General features: G+C 39.2%; 1 protein-coding gene across 3 annotated transcripts in view; it reads right to left on the bottom strand.

The window, feature by feature from the left end:
• Positions 1-15,330, bottom strand: part of flt1 (fms related receptor tyrosine kinase 1) — a 57,016-nt gene extending 41,686 nt beyond the window's left edge. Inside the window, exons 1-4 of one of the 3 annotated variants that reach the window (XM_064331830.1) lie at positions 15,038-15,330; positions 11,007-11,103; positions 10,437-10,648; positions 4-128 (exon numbers count right to left, since the gene is read on the bottom strand). In XM_064331830.1, the coding sequence (XP_064187900.1) occupies positions 4-128; positions 10,437-10,648; positions 11,007-11,103; positions 15,038-15,092 (489 nt within the window). In that variant the 5' untranslated portion in view covers positions 15,093-15,330. The remainder of the gene's footprint in view (positions 1-3; positions 129-10,436; positions 10,649-11,006; positions 11,104-15,037) is intronic. The other 2 variants (XM_064331831.1, XM_064331832.1) reach the window with 2 other exon arrangements.
• Between the last annotated feature and the right edge of the window lie 9,997 nt (positions 15,331-25,327).

Below are 25,327 nucleotides of genomic sequence, written 5' to 3' on the forward strand. Positions count from 1 at the left end.
TACCTTGACTAGAGACACAGGTATGTGTGGAGCCGTGACCCTGCAGGGGAACACAAGGGGTTCCCCCTCTTTCATGTATACTACATCAGGGATCTCTGTCTGCACCTCCACAAATGGCTGCTGACTGCCTGAAATACACATAATGTGATGAGAACATACACACACACACACACACACACACTAACACAATGGACAAATAACTTTTGGAGTACAAGCACACACAGAAACAGATTGTTCTGGGCGTATGAAACAGGCTCAGTATTCTTGTGCCATTTAAACTGGGTGTTGTTCCTCCATTGTTTGCTGCAACTGCATTATTAAAGGAAAAAAATATCTCTGAACAGTTAACAAAAGTACCCAAAGGACATATCAGCCCTCGGCTGTGCTTTGATTCCATACAAGGAGAGAGGGTGAGCAATGATTAGTGGGAGGGCAAAAAGGAGAGAGGGAGAGGGCAAAGGAGTGGGAGAGGGAGAAAGAGGGTGAGCAAATGGAGGTAAGTAACCAGGGGCAGGTAAAGGAGAGCGTGGGTGAGAGGAAGAGGGTGAGAAAGGGGGAAGCAGAGGGAGAGAGACTAAACAAGGGATAATAGGGGGGCACAGGAAGAGGTGATGGCTACTGGAAAAAATTGAGATGGAGGTCTTCTGGGCTGGTGGCCAGCCTAAAATGCCCTGCCTAAAAAGCAGGAGCCCTTTGTTACAATCAACTGGGAGCAGTGGTCCTCCTGTGCCTCTGGACTCCCCATGATGCCCCACAGCCCCCCCCCCCCCCCCACACACACACACACATACACACACACACCTCCCCCTACCCTCCCCAGCAGCACAGGATGTGGCGTGCAGGGCTGGAGCCCTGAGATAAAATCACAGCCCTGGGAAAAAACAGCTCTGCCCAGCCCGGGGCCAGGGAGCCGGGGGCTGTCTCTATTTCTGTCCTAACTGCAACACGCGAGTAAAGGACTCTAACTATATATAGATTAAATCCAGTGGGCCAGATAAAATCAACACATTCAATGATGATTTAATGAATCTGCTTAATAGAACGGGTGTTTTTTTTAACATAACACTGTTGAGATTCATTTTACCACCCTCAGTACTTCCTGTTTCACAACAGGACAGCAGTGAAAGAGAAAAGCAAAAAAAAACTGAGAGAACAGGCAAAAAGAACTATAACGCCTGATTTACACTAGGAGTGGAGGGGATGCATGGCGGAAGTTATGTACGTGAGTCGCAGCATGGTATTTACACCAAAAGCGTTCCTCTATCCACAGCCCACCAGTGAATTCTTGTGAGCTGAAACTTCCATTCTTTAATTGCAATGGCTGAATCGTCAAATTTTTATAAAGGACAGTTTGCAATTTTCAAAAAAAAAAAAAAAAATGAAGTTTAACATTATACTTTTTTCTGTGGAGAGGCTAAATAGATTTTCTGGAGATTGGTTTTGAGTGCAGACTGCAGACGCTATAGAGAAAATGTTTGAGTGATGGACAAAACAGGTTTCTGGCAGGCAGCTATATGTGGCCTTTATTAACATGGTTGATAATCCTTCCGCATTATTTTTGTTAACATCATTTTTAAAGTCATGTTAATATTTGTTATTAACATTTTAAAATTTGTCTTATTACGGGCCAAGCACCAAGGGTGTGTAGGTACCTACTATAACTGGTAATTTTTTCCCACTGATTCTTTTCTCCTCCTGATTTTTACGTCAATCTGAGTCAAACGCAGACACCCTTATCAATTTCTGCCATATTGGATTTTCTACTATTTTGAATTTTAAAATATAATCTATCTTTGTGAACTAGCCCTAAGCGTTTGACAAATCACCACAAAATTTGGCATGAGTCAGTCTGAGAGTAATTATCCTGTTAACATTAACTGCTCATCAGCTGGACCCTTCCGAGTGTGTACTGAACAACTCCAGGAAATTCTTGCAATTTCTCATGGAAAAAACCTCATGCCACAATATCTTTACTTGGCCTCGCACATCTAAGCCTTCTTCTTTGCCATATTTCTAGCAACTTTAGTGCCTATTTACTTGCAGTACAGTCTAAAGGTACTAGGCTACCTGTGGTTTAATAAAAAACTTATGGTAGATATGATTTCACTCAATATAATTACCCCTTCATCTCCCTCCCACCCTGCCACCTCCGACTTTGCAAAATGATCAGATAGACTTCCAATAATTTGTGTAATTGTAGTTTAAGCCAAAGCAGGCTATTTTGAGGATTTTTCTCATTTATTCAGAAAATATTGAGCCTAGCACGATGAAATTTTACTCCAAACAGCTCTGACATGTCAGTAGTCATGAGCTGTTTCAATAACATTCATAACTTATTTGAATAAGATACAATTAAAACCAAGGTATGCAGTCCATTTATTATGTTACACTTATACCACCTAGTCCGTATGATAACTGTATATTAGAGGTGCGGAATAATTGTAGCGCCCTATAATGTGCAGATGCACGTTTTTTTGGCACATACTAATGTTACACATATCAATTGGTAATGTGCGACCAGCCACATCTTCAGATTATGAAGTAACGGGGCTTTATTCATGAAAAAAACAACGTAAAAAAACAGACACACAAGCAACTTCATAACTTACCATAAAGTAAGTTGTGGTAATGCCCAAATAGATATGGAAAGCTGCTTTTATTTGTTTCTTAACACCCAAGTAAGCTTTAACAAAGCAAACAGCTGACCGTATGGACCAATCTGGTGTGCGCGTGTTAAAAATGCCTGTGGCCAGGTACCTGTTTCTTTTCCATTAACACAGCATCCAGAAGATGAGGCTATGTCACAGCAAGCAAATTTGCTGAACACATTTAACATTAAACACCAAAATAACTTAAAACTGCAAACACGTTAACGTAAAATGAACATTTATCAAAGAAATTAAAAACCATTTTAAATTCCTGAGGCCACTCCATTAGAACACTACATGTAGATGGTTTCCAACACCATCTAGTGTCCTAATCTCAGAATCTGAAGCGCCCTCCATGACCTCTCTGGGTACCAAACCTCTCGTTTTCTCTTTAGTTAGCATTCTGTAAATATAACAAGCAAAAAAGCATGTTGTTCGTCATAGCAACCCAGAGGCGGTATAACTCAAACAGCTGCCACATTTATACAGACAGGGACATCATGTTTTTTGGTTCCCTAGCATCCAAACCAATCCAATCCAATTCCCACTAGAATACACTCCGAGTTTTCAAGAACAGCTCACTTTTTTAAATGATGCATGATGTGGTTTATTGCAAATAAAAAACCTTATACCCGAAAATGACTTTCAGACAGGGGCGTGTCTACGGGAGAGATAAGCCTTGCCCACCCAGAGGAATCATCTGCCCATCCAATGAAAACTCTTTTAAAAATCACCGTTATAGCTATTTTTTTGAGCGTTCATAGTTTTCTGTAATTTTGTCATTGGTCATCAAAAAATGCACTTTCCTATTGGCCATTTTGAAGGGGTGTGTAGTGGTTACCTGTGGGCATTCATATGTCTCTTATTTCAGACTGCTTACCTTTACGAATATCGCCAAACCCACGACCACAGTTAGTGTAGCGTGTCTACTACGCGAACATAGGACAGTTAAGTGAACTGTAAAGTCTGTTTGTAGCTAGGTGCTCTGAGCAATCCAATTAGAATAGTTAATACCTTTGATTCTTGTTCATTGTTTTCTCTGGTTCTTATAAGTTATATTAGTAGTATTGTATAGTTTCACAGTTGAGTTTGCACGTTTTGCAAGCTGCGTGTTTCTTTTAAGTTACCAGCTCACTTGGTGGCCATCGGTTTAGTGATTAGCCAGCTAGCTAGCCATCATTTTTGTATAGCCGTTTTCGTGGATAAAATCGCATTTATAATTGTTATTTTCTGTTAAAAACATTTAATTCATATGCAGGGAGACAGCCAACTACTCGCAAGTTAGATGACACTTGTAGCCGTTTACTAATACCATCGCACCGTTTCAGGCTGGGAAATAACCCGTTAAAACAGAAATTGCCGAGTTGTCTTAGAAGCTTTATCGCCGCAGAATGCAGCAAGGATGGCAGCGTCGACATAGCAACGAAACTTCAAGCATGTCACAACGGGTACAACAGCTCTTTTAGAATGTCATTGCATCGTTTTTGCAGTCCGGATCAAAAACGGCGTGACTACCAAATGAGACATTTGTTTAGTGTTACAGAGTTTAATTTTTTTTTTCTTTTTCACGAGGTAATGGCCCTGGCCCCCCCCTACAAAAATTAGATGCTGCAATTGCCCCCCCCCCCCTTCAGAATTAAACTACGCCCTTGTTTACATACCTTATTTAAGAAAAACAACATTTTTGTTGTTTCCCACCCAAATAATCCAAATGCCCACCCAAAGATGACATCCTAGTAACACCTCTGCTTTCAGAAGTTTTTTAATTTAGCTCGCTCAATATTTTTTGGGAAATATGTCCCGCAAAGGTTATCACATTGCTCCATTCCTTTGGGAGGTAGTAGAGGATTGAATTGCATATGTATTTATTGAGCATGTTACTTGTATCAAGCGTTACATTTATGGCAACTCTCCCGAATCTTATCAAATCTTTTTAAAACACATGACTCCTTCATCTTTAGGAACAGCTGCCTGTTGGAGAAGTTGTGAGACGGTGACTCTAGAGATGGTTGGTTGTTGGGTATGTAATTAAACAACTTGAAATACAAAAAATTTGTTCTGAAGTTTTTACTGATGAGACATGTTAAAATTTTAAGGTGACAGTGCCTTTCCATTGCATCCATGGATCCTGACACCTGTTAAAAACCTTCACCAGCAATGAAGCGATACAACAATGTTGCTTTCATGCCATACTCAAGACTTAAAGTAATAATCTCGAAGATTTTCATTAAAATAAATGTCTTTTAAGTCACTATCGCTGCATTGGGTAACACAATAGTGATTGAGCCTATTTTTATATTAATTTATACTATTATTATTATCATAATTCATGATTAAAAAACTTGGTGTCTGTGGCGACATTCCCGGGGAAAAAATCACAAGCGGCGCACAGTTAGTGACGTGTTTTTCATCAGTGGTTGGTCCGCCAGAGAGGGTAGGCGGAACTAACGCAACAGGCTCGCTCTTCAACTCACTTGTGTGTGAGCGGCGTACTGTTTTTTTCCGGTGTCTGCATGCGTTACAATAACAGGAGGGGGGGGGGGGTTGGGGGAGTTATGGAACCCTAAAAAGTTTTTGTGTAACATGAGAGATCATATTATTTGTTGATGTAGATTTCGTATTACATTTAATGACAATGTAACTTTACTAAATTACATAGCTATTTGCACAGCTAACGCTAGCTACCGGACCATGTCAAGAAAGACAACATTAGTTTAGACAACGTTGCGCACAGTATTCATCTCTCATATCAGGTAACGTTGCGTTAGCTAGCTAGCTAATGTAATTAACACAATCTAATGTCGGCTAACAATTAGAAAAAAAAACGGTAGCTAACGCTACCGACCGGTACCGACCCGCAAACCGTCTCTCGAATTGAATGCTACCTGGTTGCAACGTTGCAGTGTAGCTAACTTAAGGCCAGTTCAGATCAATGATTCGCAACGAGACTGGGTGCAAAATTCCAAGACGTCTGATTGTAAACGTTATAAAACTGCACTTGGCGATTTGACAAGGACGGTCTTTTAAAACCTCAGGGCAGGCAACGGCTCTGCTACTAGCCAGTTCATACCTCTGCAATTTTCTCTGCAACATTCTAAAACCGTTTCGCCTCGTTGCGAATCATTGATCTGAACTGACCTTAACGTCATCGTTATTTACATTGCCATCGAGTTCATCAATATATTATAATGATCGGAATAAAGCCGGGGTATGTGGAGCAGAGCCGGGTCTGATTTCTGAAGACATCATGCAGGAGAAAACTAAATAAAAGAATACGGCAGTATGGATTAGCATTGTTATTATTTTATTACGCCTCCTCATATGTTCCTTCAGCCTTTATGCCCTTTTTGATGAAATCTCCTTTGTTTTTGTTTTATTCTTCTTGTTGTGATTGCTAATTTAACACCCAGCTCAGCTTTATTCTCGAACAGTTTAGCTAGCAAAACCAGAAACACCAGGGGTAACATTTTGCAAGGCAGATGTTTCAAAAATGCCACACAACAATCATTCACGAAAAAGACTGCTTATTGTGCACGAGATACATAATTGCACGAGCCACAGCGAATCCCGCAAATTCTTCTTTGCAGTGTGAAGATGTTCATACCGGGCACAAGGTGGATAAAGAACGTTTGCAGAAATTGATCATCACTAATTCTACCCCAGGTTTGCTACGGCATTTTAACCCGGCTCGGCAGTGTAAAGACATCTTAGAGTTAGCCTAATGTTAGACACCGAATGAGTATGTACATAACGTTCCTTTTATAACAACCGTTTTTATTCAGTAAATAGTAAGCGTTATAGTTGGCGTGCCAACTGACTGACGTCACACAGGCGACACTGGTTGGATCCGGTTGGATCTATGGGAAGCGAGGTCCAAAAACACATCTGCAATTACCGCTTCTCGCCATTGGCTCCGCCATAGAGAACGAAACAGAAATCTTCGAGATTGTCGCTTTAAATACTGGCAGTGCATCTAAATGAACTAACTGCGGCCATGCTCATTTACATAACCAGTCTTAGTTAATACCCCGCTAAATTGAAAACATGCATCGACACACAGTTTTTCAGCACTCATGGTCATTTGCAGGCAGCATTCTTAATAAATATGGCCCTAAATGTGCATATATTAACTGAATTCTTCTATACCTAAAGTTTTTTTTTAAACCACAGGTGGCCAAATACAAATTGGCAAATTTAGGTAACATCCTGTTTTAGTGTAGGTTTCCCTGATAAAAAAAAAAACACAAGAATTTGGAGTGCCCCATTACCCAAATTTATTAAACAGGCTACATTGTGGAATACTTGCTCCAACAGCTGCGGAAGCTTCACTGCAAGCTTTTTATAGTTTTAGATTGTAATTGCAAATGTTGTGTTTGAGGTCATACAGCCCCCAGTGCTTTTCCACCTCTAAAATTAACTTTGTGTTATAATTAACGTTGCGTTGTGACTTGTAATGGGTCAATCTTATGTAAAAACTACAGGACCAATATGTTTCTATCCCTCTATTTAGGCTGTGTTCAAATAGGTGCCTAAACATTGTCTGAACATCTATTTTGAAAATGAAAATACCCAATGAAATACTCAATGTTCCTTTCAAAAGTGATATTTCAGTAGCAGATGTCATCTCTGTGATGACTCTACTGCTTTTAAAATTTACATTGTGCATATAAAGACGTAAGTTGGTTGTTCATAAAATATACAGTCTAGGCCTAAGCTTCTATGGTGATATGCAAATATGACCATCAACAGTGAATCAGTTTATTTCTGTGAAATCAGCACTCCAATTGCAGGGGAATTAGACTTGATGCTGAAACTATAGTACATCTCTGCATGCTGCTCAAGGAGCTCTGCACGAAACCACAGATAATATAAAATCTCAATCCACTAACATAGATGCTACACAGCATCTGCTACATGTCTACTCCACTCCTGCTGTAATTCAGTGGTAACCACACAACCGTAGTAATGCAGGGTAAGTATATTCCACTGTATAATTCCTGAAAAAAAACACAAAAGTGTGTACCTGCATAGTTAAAACTGTGCACCTGTCGATTAAAGTAGTTGTATTAGTTGACCTTGTGGTTAAAGAATAATTCTTATTTAAACGTGTACCAGCTTGGTTAAAACTGTGTATCTGTAAGTGTGTACCTGTGCAGTTAAATATGAATATCTGCAACATTAAAACGGTGAGCCTGTATAAGTCTGTAGTACCTTTGCAGCTAAAGGTGTAAAGATATGTACATGTACAGGTGTGTACTTGAATCATTAAATTTTTGTATCAATGTAAGTGTGTACCTGTGTGGTTAAAGGCATGTCCCTGTATGGGTGTATAACTGTATGGTTAAAGTAGATGCAATTGCCTCTACGGTAGAGGTTCTGCCAGCCAGAGGAAAACACTTGTGGGGTTCTAACAGTAGGGGGAAGCAGAATGTCATTTGTCCTCATAAGGAGATCTTATGTTATACTACATTGATGTCTGCAGAGAAGTAGTATTAGACGTCATGCCGCAATGTATTTCGGTGTGACTCGCCATCTTTAGAGGGCCACTTAGCTCTGTGATTCGGAGACAACATTACTACATTAGCATTTATTTTTTACATGAAAAATAAACTGTCAAATATGTTCTAAACTCACATATTGAATAAAATATATTCACATTGTAGGCTATTGTGCTACCTTGGATAAATTGAAGGTAAATTCACTCAAACCAAAATATTTGAGGAAAGGAGTTTAATGACATTATTAAGACAACAACAAAAGTCCACAGTCACTGTAGGTAAAGCATTACCACAATGGGATGAATGACGTGCACTCCAAGCAAAAAAATGACAAACGCCTGCATTCCAGTTGGTTCACCTGGCAATTCAACAACTCATGCATCACTATGTTCAGATGGTCAATGTCGCCTGTCTGTTGCAGACCCCTGTGGTCAGAGCTCCCTCCTCCCCCACAAGACAAGAGGGGAGAAGGTGTTGATTGGCTACCAAGGTAGGAATGTGTCTGGCAACAGAATGACCGATGAGAGAAATCAGTCAAAGCACTATCGAAACTAATTTCGCACATATAGCCTACTGCACTCACTTTACTTACATTTTTTTTGCATTTTTCTCAATGTGCCTGTAATATGCCTTTATAAACTTTGAGTGCTAAATGAGTTTTAAATTATATATTTCACTTGACGTTTTGCTATTCATTTATTTATTCATCTATTTATTTATAATTAGATAAATGAGCATTACACTACATACCTGAGTGTCTATATCTCTTCAAGCAATAGATGACCAAATATAACAGTCTTCATCAATTTTTGATGACAGACAAATCTCAAAAACACAAGCTCAATTCCAAACATTGGATACATTAAAAATTGTTACACAGCCTAGACATATGAGGGGGGGAGTGCATTGAGCAAGCAAGTCTATGAATACCATAACTTAGAACTCAAGAATCACTAGTCTTTTTTGAGAGTCAAAGCTACTGTTCATCCAATTTACACCTCCCATTTCTCATTTGCAAAACAAAAGGAAACTGCATGGTGCCGGGTGAATGGAGATTTCCAAATGAAATTTAGTTAAGATCATTTCACTTGCTTTCTTGCAAATTTTGGAGCAAAAAGAACATTTTTTTGTTTCTATGGGATTTCACATTAATGGTTAAAGTGGGGGGGGGGGGGGTCGCTATAAATGTAGCAGTTTTTTTATTTCAAACAGTTCTGGCATGTCAGTAGCCGTTTACCATTTCAATTATATTACATTTCTGCACATACTAATGTTAATAAAAAAAAACACATTTCCAGTGGGGGGACCAGCCACATACTCAGATTATGAAGCATGGGGCTTTATTCACAAAAAAGGCAGTGCGTAAACATGCACAAGCAACTTCGTAACTTATCATGAAGTCTGTTGTGGTAATGTCCAAATCGATGAGGGAAGCTATTTTGTTTGTTTCTTAACACCCAAGTAAGCTTTGACAAAGCAAAGCAAGCCTACCACACAGACCAATCTGCTGTGTGCTTATTATAAATGCCGGTGACCATTGTACATTAAGTTACTGACGGTGTTACAATTATTAAGCGTAACATTTACGCCAGCTCCCTGTTCCATGTTTGCTATCTGATTGTATTCGATAAATGAGGAACTAGACCCTGACAGGAGAGACATGACTTATAGGCAATTTATCTTGAATAAATTCAAAATTAAAAACAATTTTACTGTATACTTTGCAGACAAATATCCTAAGCGAATGGGACGATATTATAGACTGTGCTCAAATCTGACTTGTTATTTTATAAGTTTCACAGTCTGACCACAAAGTTCTATGAATAAACATTTATAAAAGTAAATTTGACCCAAATACACACAAAAATGCTATGGGTAACAAGGATAGCCTGTCCCTATTTACAGCCCATCACTGTAATGTATTCTCCACTCCTTTCCAGTCATTTGATTGCAAGCTGCTGTTCTAGGTTTGTGAGTCCCGTAGTCAAAGTGTTGGCAGTTAGATATGAATTTCAGTGCTCACACTTGCTACCTGGTGGTGGCTGTACAAACAACAAGTAGTTCCTGTGGAAAAACAAAAAAATATATATGCAAATTTGCCTCTGGCTGGAAGATCTCTTGGGAAGGCAGTGCCAAATATAATCCTAAATCAATGTATGTAAATGCCTGGCTAAATGTGTCTACTTGCATATCTGTGTGGTTAAAGGTTTGTACCTATGTAGATGTGTAACTGCATGGTTAACGGTGTGTACCTATGTGTTTGTTTGTGTGTACCTGCGCAGCCTTTTACCTTTGATGTAGACGTAGAGCGATGTCTGCTTCCTGTCCTTATGTCGATACCTGCAGCGGAAGGACCCAGTGTGTTGGGGCTGGGCGGAGGTCAGCGTGAGTCGACTGCAGTACAGATGTTCCTGTTTCCCACAGCGTGACTGCACCACCACCATGCTAGATTGCTCCTTTGCCAGGCCCACAGGAAATGCCCATGAGAGCTCCCATCGTCCCCTGACACACAGCCACACCCACAACATGAGAAATATCCACTGCATACCTCCTCACTACACCATCTGTCTCATTGCAGCCCCTAATTTCAACCTATATCACACTAGACTTATTGTAAGCAGTTAATGAGATACCATACCAGTTTTACCATGCCAAATGGTACTGTTACCATGTGAACTTGGTAAAAGAGTTTGCAGAGAAGAATGCTTGAGTTAAACTTCAACTGTGAGGGGTCACGCTGTGAGTCAGATAATGCTAAATACTGACACATTACTGACCCTTGATACCAATTGCTGGCCCCCATTACTGTTAAGTACGGTGTAGGACTGATCCCAGGTGATGTCTTTCATTGGTCACTCACCTGCAGTGAAGTTGCAGCGTATGGTTTGCCTCCATCACCAGCTCCTTTCCCTCCACATCCAGCACTGGTGAACTCAGTCTGCCTTTGGTATGATGGTCTAAGAATGAGGTAACAGTACATTAGCAGGCTCTCCCTTTAACCATTACTAACCCTAACCATTAATGTATTTATGTTACAATTATAAGGAAATATGATTGTCTCTGAATTGTATGTTTCATTGTACGCATGTATGTATGTATGTACCACTCATTGTAAAGCGTCTTTGAGTTCTTGAAAAGCGCTATATAAAATAAATGTATTATTATTATTATTATTATTATGAAGAGTGTTAATAGATATGATGTGTCATCCATTTTTCAGTCTCACATGTGTACAAAAACAGGACCTTATCAGCCATTTTATTATAAACACACCACATCCTTCACAGACAGCCTGACTTTCATCATTTGAATTGATCAATATCGTGCATAGTGTACATCCATTACACTATACCTAAATTAATCAATAACACCCATCAGCAGTATCTTTGTGACACAGTGTTCATATCATATTAGCATTGTCATAACGGTGTTTTTGTCTGTATTCCAGCAGCAGGGGATCATCTCTATCCAGTCTTTCTGTATGCTTTACATTGGTATTGCACCGACAATGGCGTTGGCAACTCCTGTTTCCCAGAAAGTTGGAGTGTGTCTGCTGGAAGACCATAGAACTTGGAGGATACATATTGCCATGTAAACAATAAAAGAAATTCTTACAGTGATATACTCATGATAACAGCATCAAAACATCCTCACTCAGCAGCAATCTTTATGAACCATTCAACACTTTTCATTTTTAGTATATGAATTTTCTGCAATTCACATAAGTTAGTTCCAGGTTCCCACCCAAATTAAGTATTTTATGTTAAAACAAAGTCATATATCCTTTTGTGGTGAAAATGGTCCGTAAATATTTAGAAATTTGATGGATCAACAAAACAAACATTTTCATACACACACACACACACACACACACACCAAAATCTGCCCTTAAACCAATTTCACCATTTATCACTGCCCTGAGATAAACACTTTTTTTGTTTCAAATTAAAAACTACACAGTTTTGCTATGACTTTAATGATTTTCTATGAGGTGGAATGCACTGACATTTTTTATTGTAGTTCCAGTATATCTCATAATTATTTATAGATATATAATACATTCATTATTATTCGAACATTAGAATATATGTTGATGCAGAACAAACAAAGCAGTAAGACATCATGCATTGGAGACTAAGACTGAGATTCCAAATAGTACAACAAAATAATATACGGGAGTATTAATCCCAGAATCCTTGGAGGAACTGCCATGCCACTTAACCTGCCGAACTCAAACTCAATCATTTTAAAATGTGCCTTGTACTGATAATATGTATTTTGCTTGTCTAATTGTATAGCAGATTGACTGGCTGTATATGATGTATGCATTAACAAATTTTGGTGGTGTACAGATTCCATTTTAAATTGTGTGGAGTTTCTAGCTGGAATGTGTAATTTAACTCAGACAAACAATTAGCGGCAAATGTTTTACATTCAATGAAAAACCTACCCAAGGGGCTACACCAGACCCATGAAGATTAAACATGTTTAAAACATATATGTTTATCTATTTTTATAGATATGTAAATTTTTGCCAGGTACTGTGAAGTTATTTATACAATATATATAACTATATATAGAATAGATATTTCACACATTTCAAACTGAAATGTTGTAGTGTTGTATATGTAGTAACTTCACAGTACCTGGCAAAAATTGACATATCTATAAAAATTGACATATCTGTAATAAATGTGGTAATAAAATATGTTCCTTCATTTTAGGTCACTAGTTTATCTACTCTTAATAACAGCAAATTTTCCCACTTTGGCTGAGAATGTTTAGGAAAAAGCATTTTATAAAATCTGACTTTTTATGAAATTTTCTGAACTTCTGTGATACTTTTTGTTTTCCGAATATTGCTAAAAAAAATAAACACGAAAAAATCACTGCTTTAGTGATAACATGACTAAATAACATGACTAAATCCAAAATGATAAAAATGACTATAAAACATAATATTACTATTCTAAAGCAATATAAGGAAAACCACTTCATTGTGTTTTACTCTACCATGTATTTTAATTTTAACAACATCAATTGTCCAATGATTTATAACGGTGCATTAAAAAATGTAGACCATTAAAACAAAGTCTGGGAGTCCGCGCCAGTGAATTTACAAGAGTTAATTCCAAAATGTCCTCCGAGCTCGCGTCTGTTTTAGCAATATTCCCTGATTAGCACAATTTCCTGTTCACTCCAAAGCTTCCTTGAGGTGGTCATGACCCCAAGTAATGTACATTAGACCATCCATTTAACAGATTCATCAAGTTGAGGAAGTAACGCCCTTGCTGATTCAACCGGGGCTAAACCAAGACACGAAGGTCAAGACAAGGCAGCAAAGTGTTTGTTTACTCAAGCAAAATCCCACATAACAAGGCCTATTTCACACTATGGACGCGGGTGCTTAATTTGAGCAACAAAATATAATGTATTTTAAAAATTAGCCAAGAGATCTTTAAAAGGTCAGTTTCTAATAGGCCTATATGTCAGCTTGTCAAATACCCTTACAGCCTCTCTGCACGTCTGTCAGTTCACACACTTGGTGTGAGAGAGGTGCAGTTTACAATTCGTGGTGCACGGGGTGTTGTGGCCAAGGCTTCCTTGCCTAAACCTTTTCCCTCTAGGGTCACTGGTCAACTGTTGCCCGTGGGAAAAATTTTTGTCAGGGCTTATGCACGATTTTTATTTATGTATTTATTTATTTTGCAAAGTTTAGCATTTCGAATGTCCATCTTCGTTTTCTACAGTGTGTGAGTGTCACACAAAAGCATTTGCTAATAGCTTGTCATTGATGTGGGTTGGCAATTAGAAATATTTTAAAGGACTGAAAATGCGCTGTATATGTGAGTGCACGTGTTTACATGCGCGGAGAAAGCACACTCACATGTTACACATAGGCTACTGCATAGGAAATGCTCAAACCGTTGTCTCTCTCATTTTCGCTGTCTAATGACAGTATCATACAGTACCACCAGGCTACATGTTCGCAGAATACAGGAATTAGGTTAGTAAGGTGAGTTTGGTGAGCTTCTCCATTGCGAAAGATGCACAGCAAAATAAATAAATAAAATTGAAACGAGTCTGCTGAAGAATTTTCCATCGACAGCAGGAGAAATGCGGCCCCAGGCCTGGTACAAAAATATTTTGTAGGGAAAAATACATTTTCTGATTCAGTGTTCTTGGATGGTCATCGAATACAATCAACCTAATTCAATTATCAAGGGGGGGGTTATGATCAAAGCCTTGGGATGACAGCAGCACCAGGGTGAGGCCAGAGTAATCAATGGGTGTGAGACAGGAGGTCTCCGTGACAATGATCATTTGGTTTCCTTCCACACCACATATATATATGTAACATAGTGTCCATTTGTTTGCCTGTCACCCAGTCAGGGACAGGAACCTGCATTTTATTTCAGCTTTCTTTTTCAGGTGTGGGGCATAAAAGCTTGTACCCACGCATCACTATGGTGTGATTGAACTGCCTTGCTTTCACCTGGCATGCTGCATACTGTATTAAAGACTATTTTTGCTATATTAATAAATTGTTATTGACCTGAACTTGGAGTTGTACTTTACAAAGGACCAAATTCCTACAATTTGGACAAGTCCATAAGAGATTTGAGCATAAGACCTGAAATTATCAGGGATCTGGCATCTGCTGGGCAATTTGTTACGCACTAAACAGACATATTCAGGCTTTTGAGGATCCCATTAGCAAAGTATTAACTTTGTATTTACTCTTTAATACAGAATGCATGTAAACTGGAAACTGTTAGGGGCATACCATATCATACACAACACAGTAACAGCGCGCACCTCTTTGAGGTGCCCAAGTAATTTACATTTAAATAGAAAACGTCGCAGAGAACTATTAATAACTCGACTCACCCTTGCCTAGCGAACTTCGCCATACACAGAGAAAAAATAAGACGAAATAGATCATGACCAAAGTGGAGACGTTCCGTATGCCAGAGATGTCTAAGAAAAAAGCAATTCCTTTATTAAAGCTGGGACAAATTCTCCAGAGCCTCTATGTAGTTAAAACTTTGTCATCCTTAGGTTAAGACATCAAACGTAAAACAGGAATGACTAGAATAAATTCCAGAGTAGCGATGTTGGTAGGGGCCGAGCTGCGGGGTAAAACAACTTAGCACCAGTGTAACTTTTTCATTATAGCCGGGCGCTTAGATTTATACGTTTCCCACCGCTAAAGGGATATCAGTGACGTCACGACAGGACACACCCAGCGCACCTCCTGTAATAGATGGCGAGATTGCGCGTTGTTCCCGTCTGTGTGCATTCTCTCTCTCTCTCTCTCTCTCTCTCTCTCTCTCTCTCTGTCTGTCTGTATCACACAAACACACGCAGTTCCTTTCACAACTGTGTCTTTGAAGGTTGTTTATGTGTTTCTGGCTCATACACAGGAAATACAAGCTGGGTCGATTGTAGTGAACCACTAATTTGACACGAGTGTGGATATGACACTGGATATCTATAGGAAGACCATGATTATGACCAAAATACCTTACTAAGAGCTTATCAGCTTGTTCGCCTAATAACTGGTCGTCGCTCTTGCAGTGTAATTATACATCACCTAAAGGATGCGAAAGTTGTGTATTTGCAAAAACTTGCCACTGATCATATTTTAAACACCAGTTTAAGTTTACTGTGCTTTGTACTTTATCCACGTCACTTGCCATGAGCGACTGACTGACATTACATGGCTGATTTGAGGAAACATTCACTTAAAAAAAAAAAAAAAAAACACCATTTGGCCCATTAAATGATCAACCTGTATTTTATCTGACATGTTTCACCTGTAATTCCACCTTCCTTCATCAATAAATTGATAAAGAACTTTTTGGAGATAGTTTAGCAATTAACAAAATGTGTTTCCTTGATCACAGAGTTACCATGTTTGTTTGCTTTTTTATTGATCAGGGTTGCAGATAGTTTTTCCACAACTTCACAGTGCTCTATTGCATGGCCTGTTTATTGTATGGTCATTGCAGTACACCTCTGCCAATGTTTGTTATCCAGGGATCAATTTAATTTTAAATTGCATTTTTATTTATATAGCGCTTTTTACGGTGACACTCAAAACGCCTCCATATTATTGTATGTTTTATGAATTCTGACTTTTCAATTCTGAATTGTGTCGTTTATGCTGTTTGTAAAATACAGTGACAGCAGGTTCTCCAAACTTTTAAGGTTCTTCAACACTTCGTCTGGATATGTCAAAACTACTGTACTTGCTCTATTTCATCCTCCAATAAGCTGGTGTAAAACTGATCAGAGAAGGACCTTCCTGTGTGAATAAGTCTTAGATGTTCGGCATGTCATATTTTTGTGCTGGTACCATGTTTTACCAGCTTTATGACAAGCTTATTAAAATTAATATTCTTTTGGGTGATCTACATTTTCAAGAATATTACCAGTGACTAATGTCTGTTAAATCATATTTTAAGACCTTTATCACCTCACACCCCACCCCTTATTCCTACACTCTCATACATGAATAAATCCTAAAAAATAACTCACCTGGGGCTGCAGGTGAATCCACACTAAATGTATGCATACACATGTTTCTGCTTATCTCTGTATGCAAGTTTTTGCTCAGATATTCCAAACATCATGTACACTGTTTCTCATGATAAATCAAAGGTCTGTTTCACATATATCACTTAAACAATCCAGGATGATTTAATGCATATCATATCAAATTTCATTGTTAATTAATTCAGGGCTTACTCAATTTCACAAATGTGAATTAGGATTTCATTAGTTGATCTAGTTGATTTACCTGTGACTGCATATAAACTTTCGTTAACCATTTCTGTAGCGCCCCCTTTTTAACACAACTCTTAAACTGGCATGCCAAAAATAAAATGGTTAATATTCTTGCATCCTTTTACCTATATGCATAATCCTCTTCTGAAATGTAACCCAGAGAAATTTGTTTTCCAAGAGTCTGAATTACTCTAAATATTACTGAAACAAAATAATAGAAACACAATGGAAGAGGAAGTTTTTTCTCATCTCTAAGATTTTTTTTCTGTGGATATAAATCATGAAGCTGTACCTGGCGGACTCAAAAACATAATGGAACCACAACCACAATGCTGGACAAATCCTGGTTCAAATTTGTGGACAATACCACCAAAATGAGCATTCTGCATTCCTTTTTCTAAGCTATGTCTAGGCAGGTTTCCAAAAAGGCTATTTCCAGACTCCAAAGGGATCAGATTGAATTGTTTCTCTTCTTTTCCCTCTTGAAAAATGCATCTCTCAGATGGACTCATGAATTCAATTGTTCTACATTTATTTGGGGTGAATTTGTTTTAGGCCTGAAGCCTTGAATTTGTTTTGAGTTAAAATTCAGACTTAATTTCTTTTTTTGTCGGCCCTCTAAAAGTCAATACAAGTTGCAGTTTCAATGTATGGATGGTAAATGGACTGCATTTATATAGCGCTTTTATCCAAAGAGCTTTACAATTGATGCCTCTCATTCGCCAGAGCAGTTAGGGGTTAGGTGTCTTGCTCAAGGACACTTCGACATGCCCAGGGCGGGGTTTGAACCGGCAACCCTCCGACTGCCAGACAATCGGTCTTACCTCCTGAGCTATGTCGCCCCAGATGGGGTGTCCTGGTCTGTAGTACTAATACTGCAGTCTGGTAGTGGCCTTCCATGTTTCTGGCTTAGCTTCCTTGGCTCTGCCTGGCACCCAAACAAAATAGTCTTCCTGGCTCTTGGGGGATCCAACGCTACAGAAGTGCCACTCCAACAGGGACTTGAAGCATTGGATGTTATTATATATTGTTTATGCATTTTGTCTTTGCATTGCTATTAATTGCTATAAGCTTTATGCCTATTTGGTGTGCTGAAAATGCCTTCTTTTGATGATAATTGGAGTGCTATTTTGCAAGTGTGCAATTGCGTGTTCATACATTGCTGTTATTGTATATTGTTTATGCATTCAGCCTTTGCATTGCTATGAATTGCTGTGACATTTATGCATATTTATGTGTGGGGAGTGCTATTTTGCTGGTGTGTATTTGAGGGTTCACACATTGCTTAGCTCATTTGCTCACTCTTCTATGTGGTTTTTCTTCACTTTTACTTCAACATTGATCGATATCTTGTTGCAGATATTCTTTTTTTGCTGCCATCATGCCAATTTTCCTCAGTCTTCAGCTGCTTTATTTCCCCCTGATGTGGAAACATTTTGCTCCATAATATAAGCCACACCCAAGCCCAAAGTCAATATCCACCTCACTCTAACATGCATTCTTGTTCTGACTCCAGCATTGTTCAGGTTCAGCCTGATATAGCTCTTTCTACATCTCAATCAACAGCTGCTTCTGCAGCTCCTTTACCTCTTCATCTCCCACCTATCTTGCCCACCCCTGTGCCTGGCCAGGATCTGAATCAAATAACAGCACATGTTGATTTCAATTGGTCAGAGCTACATTGCTTATTGCATGACCAGGATGTTTCAATACAAAACTGAGCCGTTCCACAGCTGTGCATCAGGATGGAATAACACAACAGTTCTCTGCCCTTGCTGCTAATGTAGACCAAAATGATGAATATCTCTGTGCTCTAATGGTCAAAACAGGTCCAGGATAAAGAAATTACTCAATAATCAAGGCTATGAAAACTCTGTTCACGTAGGAGTCCAGTCATACCAAAAAAGTTGGCAAAAGCACATAGGAGAAACTTTTACAAATGAGTTAAAGAATACAGAGTACTCATTACTGGATTAAGTCACATTTGTGGTGGAACAAATGTAGTATGAGCTGCAAGAAGGCTTCCAACACCTCCTTTAAAGGCTAATTAGAAAGCCTGATTAACAAACTTGACCTGCATGCAAACCATCAGTTCAAATGAGGATGGAGATGACAGGTTACCCAGCACCACAGTAAATTGTTGAGTTCATCAGATAACCATATTACCTTAATGGAAGGATCTCAGCTAGCTAACAGAAGTTTAACATCACATACTCATAGCCCAGTTATCACAAAAGCCTATCCCCAACCAACAGCTGTCCCGCTTGTTTCAGATGTTCCATTACAGACTACTACTCTCAGAGCCACTGATCACTTTCCAGCTAAGCTAGTCAAGTTAACATTTACAACATAAGGAATAACTGGAGATGTTACTGACCCCCTTGCATACTTGTCTAAATTATGATTTACTGGCTTTACAGCCCCTCTCAGATGCAGACATACTTGCTACCTTCGGAGCTGTCCTTCATGGGGTGCAAGGGATTGGTGGGAGATTGGCAGAGAGTATGCTACATCTTGGATGGAATTTGAGGCTGCTTTCCTTTCTGCAGAATTGGCAGAGAGAGTTTGTACAAAGAAGGAGTTTGCAATTTTGCAAGCCCTATGTAAGAGATGGAAGCCAAGCTGGACTGAGTTTGAAATTGTGAAGTTGATCTTGGAAAACATTCATCCTCACTTAGCCTGGTAATTGAGAGGTTGTGTTCAAGATGTTGACGAGCTTGTACGCCTTGGGCATGAACTTGAGAGACACTATGAGCAGCTCGACATTGGGAAAAGACTACGTTTCCGGAAGGGAGAAGACAACTAAGGGAGAAGCCAACTAACAGACAAACCCCCTATGTTGTGTTGGAGGTGGAAGGGAAAGCATCTTCCAGGGTCATATCCCCATTATCAACCCCAATCTCACAGCCATCATAGTTCATCCTCTGCTTAGTCTTCTGTACCTGAGATTGTGAAAAAGAAAACCAAGTCTGCAGATAAAAAGAACATGTCTAGCACTTTGTTGACCAAACCCCCCATTACTAAGCAACTTGTGATTCCCCTAACCATTGGTAAATGGACAGGAAAAGCCATTGTGAAGACAGGGGCCTCTTATACTTTGTTCCATGAATAGCTATGGAAAGGGTTGGAGACTTAAAAAGCACCTGATACAGTGAAATGAACTAGCATATGGTGAGGCAGAGATTCCCTTGGGGTGGGATGAACTACAGATCAATTTTCATAGCAACCTCTACACCCTGCTAGTTGCTGTTTTAGCCTATAATGTCCTTGCCTACGCAGTAGTGGTTGGACTGGACTTAATTTTTTCAGTGGCCTCTTCTCAGTCTAAGACTTCAAAGGTTGAAATAAATGAACCTAAGAGCCAGAGGCCCGACCACAAGAAAGTTTTACTTCTAACTTCTATTCCCCCTCCAGCACTGTAACCTTTTGCTCCAACCATATCTTCCCAAGACTACATCCATCTTGCAGTGTCTAACTGTCACCTCAGTGAACTTGACAAACTAAAATTATACTAACTTCTGCAAAGCCACCCACAAGTGTACTCTCTCAAAGCAGGCAGGACCAATGTGTTACATCATAGAATCTACACTACTTCTGAAATTCCCATTAAACAGAAGCCTTACCAACTGCCTCTTCAAAACAATATATTATGACACCACAGCTGGAAGAGATGCTTGAAAATAGAATTATAGAACCGTCATTTTCAGGATTGGCTTCTCATGTTGTCATTATTCCAAAAAGCATGGTAGCTACAGGTTTTGCATTGATTACCGAAAGTTGAATTCTACCACAGAAAATGATGCTTACTCTCTTCCCAATATCTAAGATCACCTGTAATCCCTTGCTGGTGTGTCTGTTTTCTCCACACTAGATCTGAACAGTGGCTACTGGTAGGTGACACTGGACTCAGAGAGCAAGTAAGACTGCATTCATCACCAAGGTAGGGTTATTCCAGTTTTCTGTGATACCTTTTGGACTCAAGAATGTACCAGCATCATTCCAAAGGTTGATGGAGGCAGTTCTGGGAGAACGTAGAGAAAAATAATGTCTGGTGGATCTAGACGACATAATTGTCTACTCTGCCATGGTTAGCTAACACCTTCATGATCTTCAAACTCTCTGAAGCAGGACTGACACTAAACCTCAAAAAGTGCAAATTCTGTCTTTGAGAAATTAAGTTTCTGGGCCATGTCATCTCTACTAAAGGTGTTACAGCTGATCCAGAAAAGGTCACCTCTACTCAGTTCTTCCTGGAACCTACCAACATTAAAAAGTTCAGAGATTACTTGGAATGTCTGGGTGCTTTGTCCCAAATTTTTTTCAAGATTGAAGATTCCCTGAATTGTCTGAAAAAGAAAGGATGTGCATTCAAATGGTCAGTAAATTGTCAACATGTTTTTGATGAGCTAAAAAAGTATTTGATCTCACCCCCTGTCTGATGGCATCCTAATCTGTCCCTTCATTTCACTGTGTACACTGGTGCTAATGAGACAGGCCTTGGAGTAGTCCTTGCTCAAAGAACTGGACCTGGAACAGAGGAAGTTCTAGCATAAGCAAGCAGAACTCTGAACTGTGCAGAAGCAAGCTACTCTGCAACAGAGACCGAATGCCTCGCTGTTATCTGGGTGCTTGAGAAGTGGCAACATTACCTTGACCTCAAGATCTTTACCTTGGTTACTGACCATGCTGCCCTGCAGTGGGTGATGAATTTGTCCAAAACTAGCAGTCACCTTCTTCTGTGGGCTTTATGCCTTCAGAAATTCAACTTCATAAGCGAGTATCGCAAACGGAAACTTAATGCTGTACCAGATGCTCTGTCCTGGCCTGGTGATATTCCAGGGTGCCATCGCTACACTACCAACAGTGGAGACTCAGACTGCCTTCCCATTTCTGATGACATGATCTGAAAAGTACAAAAAGATGATCCAGAGGTACAAAGGATCTACAAAACCCTGGTTACAGGTCATTCAGAAATGGGTGAGCAATAAACAGTAATGGAGTAATGGAGTAACCGAAGTAAAACCTCAAAGCAGCAGACCCCCTACAGAGTTTACATACCTCGTACTTTGACTAACACTGTTCTCCAAGCATACCACAACCATCCACTGAGTCGCTACTTAGGAGTCTTCAAGACATTGCGTGGGAAATTGGGACAGTGGGAAAGATGCTATGCTGTGCATGTACATCAAACTTGTAGCTCCTTCAGATGGGAGACTGGCTCTAAAGGACTGCCTGTTGAAATAACTGGATGCTTAACATAGCACAAATGGCTAGAGAACTTCCTCATCACTGGTTCACTGGTTTTAAAAAAAAGGACAAAAAGGAGACTTTCAGTTAACATGATGACTGGACATCTGTTGTTGGACACTGCAGGATGCATGGAGATGTCTCCACTACACAGCTGGAAAACCAGCACAGACTGCTGGAATATCTTCCAAAAAGATTATAGTTTTAGGACAGTAATCAAAGGTGGACATTGATTGGAACTGAAGTACACTCTTTGTAATTGTTAATCTGTAATCTGTTTGTGTCACATCTTATATGTCCCTCCCTGTATCTCTTTGGTTTTTTTTTGTGTTCAAATTTAAGTTCCTAGCCGGATGAATCGGTCATTTTTTGTGAAGGGTTTATCACCTACAGGGGCAGTAATTAATCCTTCACGGAGAGGGAATGTCTGGAAACAATTCACCATTTGCCATTGTGGGCCCTTCGACAATTCAAAGACAGGTACTGCAAGAAGCAGAAACTGGGGGGGGGGGGGGTCTCACCAATATTCCCATAATAACCAAAGCTGTCCCTCCCAAAAAGATCTGAAAATCATTATGTAATCCTTGGTACTTATTTCTTACTTCTGCCAATATTTCTGCACACTATTTCTCCTACAGCTTTTAGGCTAGTCATGCCATTCCAACTTTATAATATTCACCTTGGCTCAGAGTAGATTGCTTGTATAAAGATTTCAATGGCACTATAACAGGCGATTTATGGTGAATACTTTGAAAGCCCATCACCCCATTTGATTTAGAGTCATGTGATTTGGTATATAGGTCCCTCTTCTCACAAGGGGCCAATTTGCCTCAAGAACCCATAAGCTCTACCTTCTTAGATTTTCTGTCTTTTAAAATTTTGTGTACAACACTTAAGTGACAGCTGCTCCACAATGACTGGACCAATATGCATGGAAGTTGGTTGGTAGGCAGCATCTCTACATACCACTCTAATTTCAGAATTCTTGTTCAAAGAAAATGGCTGATATGGTGACATGCAACCACAGCAATTATATGCAAATATTTAGCATGATAATATTGTGACCATTTTAGACAGAGACTTATGTAAAGCAAAGATTCACAGCTTTATTTTGCAAGGTCTGTCGTGTCTGACCAATCAATAGATATGATATTCAACATTACATTTTGGTGCTTTTTCTAAATGTCAGGAAGTGGTAAAAAAAAAAAAAAAGGTGCAATTTGGTGACAAACTTCCATTGTATGATAGGCTACAAAATACTGTTACGTTGTAATGGTTGTAAGCTTACACTGGTAAAGTTTTAAGATGCAATACATCTAACTTTTAGTCTAATAATCGCCAAAGGACTGCTGAAGAAACCACACTATATGTGTTGAATGTATTGATAAACTTTACATTCAGGTTTGGGTTGCGCTTGCATTGATGTTGCAAATTTTACTCACCTTGCCAGATATTTTGTCCGTGTGCAGAGAAAGCACTTACTATTTCGGTGTGCGTGCTATCAAGCCTGTAATGTGAATTGATTTATTATGGTGTGCCTACTATTTAGCCTATATGCTGCCCTGCCTGTGTTGCTATTTTAACCGTGTCTTTATCATTCTCTAAATATTAAACATTGCAATTTACTTTGGAACCTTGTCCTCATTCTTGGGTTGCTTTGTTGCCACTGAAGTACCACAAATGCATCAGCCTGTGCAAATTTAGTTCAGTTTTCCTTCCTGTAGCATGCTTATTAACGAAAGGCTTTATCTTCAGATTTGTGAGGTTGAGACAGTTCCCCCATTTTAGGTGACCAAAAGTAACTATGTCTTAAAATGGCTGTAATTCCAACACTGACCACCATATATGGATGTGAATACCAAATTAAAGATGCAAGTATATACTTGAACCTTAAATTCATTGCTTCTTTTCAGGTCCAATGTGCTGTAGTACAGAACCAAATTAGAATTAGGATGCATCATGCACACACATACGTACACAAAGCCCACGACAGCACCAGTGTTAATTTTCTTTTTAATATTCACTGTAACAGCACCCTACCTAATTTTTCCATTTGCTTTATGAACTTACAAAAGTATTAAAAAATAACAATATATGAACATATCAAATGTATAGGCATAATTACTGAACTAAGGTGTGATGTCAGAGTAGGCACTGTGTTGAGTGGTCTGGTGTAGGGGAAGACAGGTAACCCTGAAGGTACAGGAGAGAAGGTACTGAGGAGCAGAGCGGAGGAGTGTTCACTGGAGGGCAGCACTGAGAAGCCAAATGCTGCACTGAGAAGCCAAATGCTGCTAAGGGAACATGCAGGTAGTTGGCCCTCAAATCCAAACTACAGTATAGTACTGCTGAGGAACCCTGCTGGCTAAGATTGTTCTTTTGTCAAAGAAGAAGAAAAAGAAGAAGGCTGCATCCCAAATGACTCACATGTTCACATTTTATATATTATAAAATATATATTTTATATTATATTCTATTTTCCCCCTTTCTGTTCCCTGTAGTGGCAGAACTGCTATTTGTCCCTCTCAGTCCTCTTGCTTGTGTGCTTGGACTCCCATGTCCATGATGAACTATATCCTACCGTTTTCATTTCTTAAATTCAGAAAACACTAGTTGTAGTTGGAAAACCAATGAAAGCTGCTTATGAAAAGACAAATGGTAGAATACATTAAGTGGTTTCCCTTCTAGGAAGATGTCCATATGAAATAGCCTATTCATTGCTTTATCACCTGATGCCATTTAAAAGCAACTTAACAGATTTCCTACCATGTAATGCCCCAAGCCCGATCAAGACCAAGAGGCAAGAATATCTCCTTTTCACTAGCTAGATATCCAATGGAAACTAGACAATTTGAAGTTAACGGTAGTTTACCTCAGAATACCTAGCTAATGGTAGTAAATCCCAAATGTACCATATCACTGCCGTAGTGTTGTTACAAAATGCCGGAAGATGAGCTGCAGCTCGAACAAGGTTTTTTTTTGGGATGTGTGATAACATTGCATTGTCTTCATCATCCTGTAAGTTGTCAAACATTAGGTTAATGTAATTTTTAAAATTTCTGAACGTTATCTGTACGTGTATATATGAAATTTGTGGTTAAATATTTATTAATCTTGGCATCGACCAAATGTATAGCAATA

The sequence above is a fragment of the Anguilla rostrata genome, chromosome 4, assembly GCF_018555375.3.
Source record: "Anguilla rostrata isolate EN2019 chromosome 4, ASM1855537v3, whole genome shotgun sequence".
In the NCBI taxonomy this organism is placed as follows: domain Eukaryota; kingdom Metazoa; phylum Chordata; class Actinopteri; order Anguilliformes; family Anguillidae; genus Anguilla; species Anguilla rostrata.